Genomic DNA, 10834 nt, shown 5'->3' with positions numbered 1-10834 from the left:
TGCACATGATTAATCATCAACTGAATTCAACAGTATTAGAGAACATCAGATAAAACTTTACAATCTTAAAATTACGGTTACCGACAACCATTGAAGAGAAAGATTGCTCGATTCAAATGAGTGTTTTATATTTTTGTGAGAGTGATCATTGAGAAGGAGTCGGTCCCATTTACATATACTAGTTGTGACCTCAAAAAAGGTGGAACTGCCTCCACATGTGAGCTACTAGCTCATCCTATTTCCTTGCCAACTACATGCCTAAAAGAGGGGTCAATGTGTCAATGTGGAGCAAGGATTCGATGGGTCAATGTGTCCATTGACCCCATACGAGATATTTCATGCCTTTACCCTGACTTTGCCTATGTGGCCAATACACACACACACACACACACGCACACACATACAAGAGACATGCTTCAAGTCAATACAAAGAAAGTATGGTGGTATACCACTCTAAGTTATCAGTATATATATATATATATATATATATATATATATATATATATATATATAATCCGCTATTAACATCACACAAGGGTGAATGGCTGTGTAGCATTGGCCACCCCAATTTTTGTTTTTCTTATATTGAATGAATAAGTGAATTAATATAGGTAGCTACCCCCAATAATTTGCAAAAAAATTAGCACAAATGAAAAGACAGTGATTTTGCAGTCTAAGAACATCAAATAAATCGGGTTAGTGACATACCATCTTAGAGTATCTGGAACTTGACTCTAAGCGTTATTGTTGACTATAGGTTCGGAGGGTTAATGTTGAAATGAGTTTGGAAACGATTCTGCATCGCATTCGAATAAGAAGTGAGCTGATCCACAACAGATGAATATTCATCCACATCCGATTGAAGATCAGTATTCTTTTCAGAAATTTTGGCTAGCAAGGTCTGCTTCAAATTATCAACCCTTTCGATGTCAACCATGACATTAACATTATGACTTATTAAATTACGGACCATAGTTAACCATTCAGCGTAAAACCCATAAGCCTCGAGATCAGTAATCTTCTCAAGTATCTCTTCCTTCTTAGGAGAAACCAATAAATCCAAATATGTTGTTTCTTTCAGAGTTACTATGAACTTACTTAAAATGGAATAGCAGACGGATCTGTATTCACGGGAAAAATTTCTGTTAGGAAGTGTTCTATCTAGAAAAAGTCCAGATCCGAATATACGGACGGTTCTGGCAACTTCAGGACCAGGATCTGCTTAGAGGACCACACTTGTATAACCTAACTCCGCTTGATCAGCTTCAACAATTGCAGCATTGGCAACTCCGATGGCGGTATTGGCCGCATCGTAAGCCTTACTGGCCGCATCTTTTGCATCTTTTTCCTTCTCAAGGGCGAGATTAGCAGCTTTGTTGGCCTGTTCAATGGCAAGCTTCCGGGTTTTCACACCATCCCCTTTCAATTTCAAGTGATCTTGTGAAGTGTTTTCCTCATTCGTAGCTATTTTCATTGCTTCACGGTAGTCGTCGAAGGCCTTGATCGCTGCTTTTGAAGCCTCAACGGCGACATCATGAGTGGCCATGGCAGTAACGATGGATGTAATTTGAACTTCTGTAAGATGAGGCAAATTAGCAGCCGTTATCTGAGCTTGCGTAAAATTGGATGTAGTAAACGAAGCCATTGCTAGAATTGCTTTCCAGACGGGAGATTCCGCCTCCGCCTCCGCCGCCATCGTGTCAGATTCGTTTAGGGTTTCTTTTAGGGGCGATTGGTTTTAGGGTTTTGGTAACACTTCCCCGTTTATGATCGTCAATTCCTCTTTATATATATTTTTTACCCACAATTTTTTATATATCATTATAAATTTAGAATTTTATTAGATTGTTGTAATAATTTATTTCTTTTTGGGTTAACATTTTTTAAATAGTCATCATTAGTATTTATTTATTTATTTTTTGACAAAATCATTAGTATTTATTTTGTTCCTAAGAAAATATTAGTATTTATTTTCGAAAACAATTAAGTTTATTTTGTAGTTTAGACCTTTATGAAATAGTGTTTTTTATTGTAATTGTAATTCTTTTTTTTTTAAATCTGTTTTAATACACTAAGAAGTATTTAAGTAAACAATTTTTTTTTATCTTTTATCTTTATTTTCGAGTTCATGTTGGTCCCTAATTTAATAAAATATGCAAATTCGTATTTTAATTTGTTTAATTGGCACCACATTAGTCATTTTTGTTCATAAAAAACTAACGATGTCAATCACAATATATGTATCTTATGTTGGTCCCTAATTTAATAAAATATGCAAATTCGTATTTTAATTTGTTTAATTGGCACCACATTAGTCATTTTTGTTCATAAAAAACTAACGATGTCAATCGCAATATATGTATCTTGTAAGTCAGCATCACCTTCTTCCTTTACAAATTTCATTATAAATCAAAATTAGGGTTCATTTAAACCAGTGACATAATATTCTCAACCTTTTAATTCAAAACATAAATATCATTGAGAATTTTCTTTTATCGAAAAATAATTCAATTGAAATCTTCTTTGCATTCAATTGAAGGAGTTCACTTTGATGGTTTCTTCTTCTTCTTCTTCTTCTTCTTCTTCTTTCATTTTCATTTTTTTTTTAGTCTTTTGTTAAATTCATTGAGAATAGTGTTTTGAATTTATGATTTTTCAGGATTTTAATTCATCATTCTCTTTAAATTTCAGAACAAAGGGGTGAAAGACGATAACACTAAAACGCAATGAAGTTCAACCCTTGGGTTTCAAGCAGTCGTCACAAGAGCCTCAAGGCACAATTCACCACCTAATCAAGCGTATGTGGTGTGTTGATGAGCGCAACTCTCGCTGACAACCTCCGTTAAAAGTACAACATGTGTTTTCTCCCCGTTTGTAAAGACAATGAAGTTCAGGTTATGAGAGGAACATTCAAGGGATGTGAAGGGAAGGTTGTGCAAGTTTATCGTAGGAAATGTGTGATTCATTTCGAGAGGATAACTCGTGATTTGATTTTGTTCATGTTCATGTTAACACTTGATTTTGTTGGTGGTTTGAATGTTGTGGTTTCTATATGGATTATTTTTGGAATTTTGAGAAGTTTATGTTTTAGGATTTTTGGGTTTAGATCTAAACTAATTTTGAGTGGTTTAGATATGAATTATTTTTTATTCATTGACTTTTTGAGTCAATGGGTGATCAGTGTTTTAAGTTGACGATGAAGCACTTTATGCAATCGCAAAAAGTTGTCGTGGGCTTTTGCAGTTATTTACTGTTATGTTCTTACGACGTCATATAGAAGGGAGTGAAGCAAGTTGTATAAAACTGCACATGAGAGTGATCAATTTGAGGGACTGCCATAGAGTGCATGTTAATGTTGCCTCAATGGTATTTTTAAGGCCCTCATTCAAAAAATATAATTGCTCCAGATCTTTATTATTTCTGCCACAAAAAAAGGAAACTCTTGTCACGTCAAGTACTTTGAAATGTAAGCTATATTTTTATTCTAATTAGATATAGGTTAAGCAACATAGTTCAATGATTTGAGATGAATTATCTGAGATCAGTTTGAGTGTTGATAATGATAGCAATGTCTTTCACATTATATATTTTTAGGTCTTCTCTTTTCATGCTTAGCGGTTTAGATTAAATTTAGATTTCATTTTCATGCTCTTGGGTTTAGATGAAACTTAGATTTCGACACGCGAGATTAATTAAAACTTTCACCCTCTTAGGTTTTTTCAAGAAAATGTTTAGATTGAAACTTTGATTTGTTGATGATCTCCCAATATTAAGGTGGAACGAATTCTTGTATATACCGCACATTGGAAGTAACGCAAACATCACATTTGATTGCTTTAGCTTGTATACGCAATGAAATCACCATTTGGAAATTCTTCTTTGAAACGCTTCATTTATCTGGCTGCAAAATTCTGACATCCCCGTCATCAATCTTCCCCAAAGCAAAGTTGAATTTAAATCTTTAAATTCCTTTAGCTCCTCCAAATACTTCCGATTTTGAATCCCTTCCTTACGTCAATGGAGTTGTAATTTTCATGCACTAAACTTCTTGAGTTCACACACTAAACTCATTAGTATCAATAGATGCTCTATCTATTGAGCTTGCAACACTATACTTAATAAACTCGTTCTTAATCAACATATCTTACTATAATTTAGTTGAACTTTAATTTTGTTTACATTACGATGTTGAGCCCTCTGAATTGGGAAGTTGAAGGCATGTATGTACTACATCTAGGTAAGTACTGATATGCATATGCGCCTCTACGGGGTCTCAGCAAATTTTCTTCAAACAAACAATACAGACGATCTGTTATTGATTTTAGCACTGATATATACTTTATACTTCAACTAAATGCCTATTCTATTTCAAATTCCGCCTCCTTCTATTTCTCAAATTTTATAGATGACTCCAATGAGGGTTCTTTTTGGAAGCTGTTCATGACCTATGGACATGTCACAGACGGTGCCGAGTATCCAATGCTGCATTTGGAGCATACAGATAACGAGCAGCACCATGCTGCAGCTCACTTGTTCGATCCTCATCTCAATATTTTCCATCCACAAAGGATTAGAGGCTCAACTTGTTGTCCGCGCTTGCTTTCCAACTCTATAAATTACATTTTGATGTAAAAAAATCAATTATAAAAAACAAAAATTAGCAACTATACCCTATTTTATTTAGTAACGTTAATCTCCGAGAATCCAATACGTGCTCCATAGTGAATCTCCGAGAATCCAATTCGTGCTCCAACATTGAAGAAGATGGCGAAACAACTCCAAATCAACAGGAAAAGTTAATAAACAACTTAGAATCAAATCAAAAGTATCAAAAACCTGGAAGTACTTGGCATATCATACACTCACGTGTCCGTCTTTCCGCTTTTTTTACTGCGTTAACCGTGTTTTTTCAATGAAATTTTGATTTAGATTAAAACAAAAAATATAAATGTTTGTTTCTTTCAAGTTATAACAAATCAAACTAATCATGATTATTTATTTCAATGACAACAATAATATAACAAAAAAAAATCTAATTTTTTTTTAATGACACCAACACCGATCTTTATTATAGAAAAAAGTTGATTAAGGGTATAATGGAGATAATGAAAAAATAAGTATAAATATGCTCATATAATTTTTTACACTTTTTAAATGATAAAGGAAAAAAAAATCAGACATATATATATATATATATATATATATATTCATATCGTGTTTGTTAATTTTTTTTAATATTTAAATTTATATTTATCTATTTGTTACATGTGTTATTTGTATTCAAAATCGAGTGTATTTTGTCTAAGAAACAGGTTCTCAATTTTGTCCAAGATAGGGTGTGGAAAAAGATGAAAGGTTGGAAAGAAAAATTTCTATCAACTGCTGAGAGAGAAGTTTTGATCAAATCAGTGGTTCAAGCTATTCCTACGTATGTGATAAGTTGTTTTCTATTGAAAGTATGATTAGTAAGTTCTGGTGGGGTAGCAAGCAAGGTGAACGTAAAATCCATTGGATTAAATGGGAGACATTATGTAAGGAAAAAAAGAAAGGTGGAATAGGCTTTCGAACATTTCATGAGTTCAACATTGCACTGTTGTCTAAACAAGGTTGGCGTATTATGCACAATGACGACTTATTGATCTCACAATGTTTGAAAGCAAGGTATTTTCCTAGAAGCAATTTCTTGAAAGCTTCAACTGGTTATTGCCCAAGTTATACATGGAGAAGTATTTTGCAAGCACGAGTGGATGTTATTGAGAAAACTGGTATTTGGAGAGTAGGAGACGGTCGTCTAATTAATGTATGGGAGGATAATTGGCTTCCTTATCAGGACACAAGATTTGGTCCCCTAAACCCCCTAATTGTGATATTAGTTTTGTTTCAGATCTCATTCACCATGATATTCGATGTTGGAATGCTCCTTTAATTAATGAAATTTTTCTCCCTTTTGAGGCTCAACAAATTCTTCAATTGCCAATTTCTTTCTCTCAATTGAAAGATGAATTTGTGTGGTGTGCTTCACGGTCAGCTACTTTTTCTGTGAAGAGTTCATACCATTTCTTAAAGGCAATGCGTGAAGCAGATGGCTCACATAGCTCAATGTAGGACAATAATCACCAAGTGTGGAAAAAATTATGAAAAATAAAAAGTATTCCAAAACACATCCACTTTTCTTGGAGGATTCTACATGAAAAACTACCAGTAAAAAATATTTGTTTAAAAGAGGAATAAGTAGCAATCCATTGTGTGTTCTTTGTGGGGAACATAATGAGACAATTTCACACCTCTTTATGGAGTGTCATTGGTCAAAGCAGATATGGTTTGCTTCCTCTTTAGGTGTGGTATTTAATTCGCATGATTCCAGGTATATTCCTTTTCATAAGTGGTTAGAGGAAAATATTATTGATGTCGATGAGGATATTATAGTCCATGTTCTGGCCTTGTGTTATGAGATATGGTGTGCTAGAAATGAGAAATGTTTTGAGGGGACTGATGTTGATGTGGCTGCCACTATTCAAAAGGCACAAAGATCTATTGTGAATTTTAAGAGTGCTAGTATGGTGTTGGTGGAGACACTAAGTGGAGGCCCAATTTTGCCAATATCTGATGTTCATTGGACACCTCCTTTTAGTGGTTTCTATAAGCTTAATGTTGACGCAGCGGGTCCGGTAGAGGGTGATAAGTGGGGTATTGGTGTTGTTGTGAGAGATTATGAAGGTGTTGTCGTTGGTGCTAGTTGTTGGCAAGTATGTTCATTACCAGATTCAGAGGTTGCAGAAGATTTAGCTATGCGAAAGGGTTTGGAATTTGCAAAAGACATGTCTTTTCTGAATCTTATAGCAGAATCAGATGCTTCTAATGTGGTTTTAGCGTTGAATGTTCACCAACAATCTCTCAACTATGTTGGCTCTATTATTCGAGATTGTATTAGTTTTAAGGGTAGTTTTCGTAGTTTAAATTTTTTGCATGTTAGGCGTGAAGCCAACCAAGCTGCTCATTATTTAGCTAAATATGCTCTTAAGAATTTAGATTGCATATGGGTCGAAGAAACTCCGCCTTGTATTTCTGCAGTCTTGTCATTTGATTTATTGCCAGACTTTCGTTAATGAAATTGTTTTCAACGTCAAAAAAAAAATTGAGTGTATTTTTGGAAAGAAAAAGCCAGCCCAAAAGAGCTGAAAGTGGGTGTTTTCTTTATTATATATATAGTACATATTATTATTATTATTATTATTATTATTATTATTATTATTATTATTATTATTATTATTATTATTATTCATGTTTCGAACATAATCCATGATTTGCATTCTGTATTCTTAACTTTTTAATATATTTTATATTCTACTATCGAAAAGAGGTTCCACTCTTTTTATTGCGTTAACGTTTGAAAATTATGATCGGTGTTTTTTTTATGAAATTTTGATTTTGATTAAAACTAATAATATAAACTAATAATATAAATGTTTGCTGCTTTCAAGTTATAATAAATCAAACTAACCATGATTAGCTATTTCAATGACACCAACAATATAAGAAAAAAAAATATAATATGAATTCTTATTCTTTAATGACACCAACAATTTTTTTTATTGAAAAAGTTGTTTAATTAGTTCAAAAAAAAATTTAAGGGTATAATTGGGATAATAAAAAAGTAAGTATAAATATACCCGTCTAGTTTGTTACACTTTTTAAATGATAAAGAGAAGAAAAAAAACCAGACATATATATATATATATATATATATTCATGTCGTGTTGTTACATTTTTTTAATATTTAAATTTATTCTTATCTATTTGTTACATGTGTTATTTGTATTGAAAATTGAGGGTATTTTTGGAAAGAGAAAAAGATAGCTCAAAAGAGATGAAGGGGTTGTTTTCTTTATATATAGTATAAATATTAAACCTATTATTTTACCGTGTATGTGTAATAATATTACTAATAAAAAAGGTTTACATGTTGATTTTTGGATATCTAAAAACTAATTCAAATTAAACTGCATATATATATTTAGATCAAATAAAATTTTCTTAAAATATTCATCCAAACCGGACCAAAATTTATTTTGGATAAAATCACTTTTTTCATCAAAATCGATTCAAACTACATCATGATTCATGAACACCCTTAGGCCTTTTTTTTTTTTTTTTGAAAGATGAACACCCTTAGGCCTTACTCACCATTATTTACATTTTTTTCCAGCTCACACACAATTTGGGCGCACTTACATATTAATTTCCCTCTTTTTTTAGAAAATTCCCTCCATCTTTCTGTAGTTTATTTCTTATATTTATATTTATTCATTCTTCTTCATCGAAACCCTAGACCCATCCAGTCCCCTTCCCAAACCCATCAAATGCATTGTAAACCCATCAAAATCCTCTCAAATCCACTCATCATTACTGCTTAAACAAGGTAGGTAGAAATTTTATTAGTGATTTTTTTATCACTCTTTAATTAGGGTAGAATCTTTTTCTTCAAAAAAAAAATTAGGGTGGAATCTTTGTTCTTTTTGTCCTCTTGTTTCCAATTTTTGTTTCCTTCTGATCCGAAATGTTCTTTTTGTTGCATCTTCTCTCCCATTTCAGGAGTTTTGTCAAATCTCTTCGATGATCCGTGGCTTCCTTCAAACTGCAGTTTTGTGACTGATTACACAATTTTGTTTTGCGATCGCATCTTCATCAATTTGGTATGTTATGGTTTCATTCCTTTTATTTTTTTTTTGTTGCTTTTGTGTCTTCTGGTTTCTTAAAACTCTGACTTGTGATTTATTTATCATTTGTGCTAAGTTTGCGATTTCTGTCTTGATGGATTTTCTTTTATTCTGGATATGTTTCATGTTGATTCCATTTAGTTCTTTGGTCCTCGTGTTTCTAATTTCTTGTTTCCAGATTTGATTTTCGTTTCCTATTGATTCAAAATGTTTCAAAATGTTTACACACTTCTCAATCTAGTAGTTTTTCTTCTTTCAATTTAACATTGTTTTCGGTTTTTTTTTTTTTTGACAAAAACATTGTTTTCGGTTTTGATGTGCTGTTTCAGGATCTGGTGAAGACCATGCATCTCTTTGTACTGGTGTTGCAGTTTGATTGAATTGCTCGTAATGGAGGAAGCCACTTATCCCAAATATGATTCAGAAAATAGCCCTAAAAAACGAAAACTGGCAGCAGCATGTCCATATTTACCAGATGAGTTATGGGAGATCATCTTCAAATTCCTCAACGACGGCGTCACCGAGTGCTACTTAAAACATCTCTCCATTGTCTCCACACAATTTCTCTCCATTACCAACCGTCTCCGATTCTCCATCGCAATCTCTGATGAAACAATCCCTTTCCTTGACCGCTGCTTCCAAAGGTTCCCCAACCTTAGATCCCTCGACCTCTCGAAAGCCAGACACCTAAACTTGCTTCTTTGCCACACTGAAGATTTCCCTTTAGGCATCAAATCTCTCAATTTTTCCAACAAAGGTGGCATTCATGGAGATGTGATGGTACTTTTGTCCAAACAGATGAAAAATTTGACCTCTCTCACTTGTTCCGGAATGTTTAGTATTCGAAAGAGTGATCTCTTCTTTATTGCTGATAGTTTCCCTTTACTAGAAGAACTTGACCTCAGTTATCCCATGAATTTTAGTAAATACGATTTTAAACTAGATGATGATGATGATCGTAAACTCTTGGCACTTCCCAAACTCCGCAAGATTAACTTATCTGGTAATTTGATCAAAAAATATCGCCAATTTATTAATTATCTGTTCAAGAACTGTAACCTTCTTGTAGAAGTCATCGTGAATGACTTGATTTTCATGGATGAGGTAGATAGCGACATCAGCAGTGACAGCGATAGTGATATTGATAGTGACAATGATAGTGAAAATGAAAGTTAAAGTGATAGTGAATAGTGATAGTTATAAGGATAGTGATAGTGACACTGACAATGATCGCTCTAGCGATGACAATGGCGATGATGCATAGTGATAGTTTGAGTTTTATAAAATTTTAGTTTCATCAGATCAGTACCTACAATTGTAAAACATCGGTTATTTTCATTCATCTGTCATCTTATACCACAAATGACTGACGTATTTTGATTTTGATATATTTTTGTCTATTTGCAAATTTTGGAGATTAAAATGATCGGAATTTATAATCTTAAAATCGTCACAGGTTATACTTTCAATGATTTGTTTCAACTGTTTCACATGTTAAGCATTTGGCATATTGCATTCTTACAGACATATATAGGAATGAGAAGTTTATTCTCAACCTTTTGTGTTTTCACGTTTGAATCAGAGTTTCCCTATAGAAAACACATTTCTATTAACCCTTTCTTTTAATACTTAATCTATTGAAACTTAATGAATTTTGGTAAGGAAGTCATGTTTTCTTTGCTTTAGTCTATTATTAAAATTCCTAGTGGCTCATATCCCTTTATGACAAGAGGGATTCAGATTTGTGAGTTGCATTATGGAATGAAATTCAACCAATTTTTGCAACAACATTTCCTTCTAAAAAGTAAAATTGTGAGGTTGTAACTAGACATTAATATGATACCAAGCATTTAAGAATTGAGAGCATAAAAAGTAAAATTGTTGCAGAATCTTTAAATGGTGCTGTCTAGATATAAAAAAGAATTTAACCCTGCATACAGAGATGAAAACATTGGGTTATATTAATTGAACTTCATCTGAATTTAACCCTGCATATAGAGATGAAAACATTGGGTTATATGATTTGTAGGATTTTATTTTTTGGTTTTACTGTGGCAGAATTGGCCACTGTAATAACTTTGTTTTAATTAGCATGGTCACCCTTTTGGATCTAAGCC

The 10834-nt window shown here is 32.9% G+C and overlaps 1 protein-coding gene across 1 annotated transcript; it reads left to right on the top strand.

The window, feature by feature from the left end:
- Positions 1-8366: 8366 nt before the first annotated feature.
- LOC146927767 (uncharacterized) lies at positions 8367-10091 on the top strand. Its single transcript, XM_085708184.1, has 2 exons — positions 8367-8693; positions 9047-10091. The coding sequence occupies exon 2, from the start codon at positions 9108-9110 to the stop codon at positions 9891-9893; it is 786 nt and encodes a 261-aa protein (XP_085564310.1). The 5' UTR covers positions 8367-8693; positions 9047-9107; the 3' UTR covers positions 9894-10091.
- The last annotated feature ends 743 nt before the right edge of the window (positions 10092-10834 follow it).

Source organism: Medicago sativa, chromosome 4 (genome assembly GCF_051527215.1).
Source record: "Medicago sativa cultivar Bolivia chromosome 4, Bolivia_mono, whole genome shotgun sequence".
NCBI classification, from domain to species: Eukaryota; Viridiplantae; Streptophyta; class Magnoliopsida; order Fabales; family Fabaceae; genus Medicago; species Medicago sativa.
Note: the sequence above shows the minus strand (reverse complement) of the source record. Positions and strands in the feature narration are given on the sequence as shown.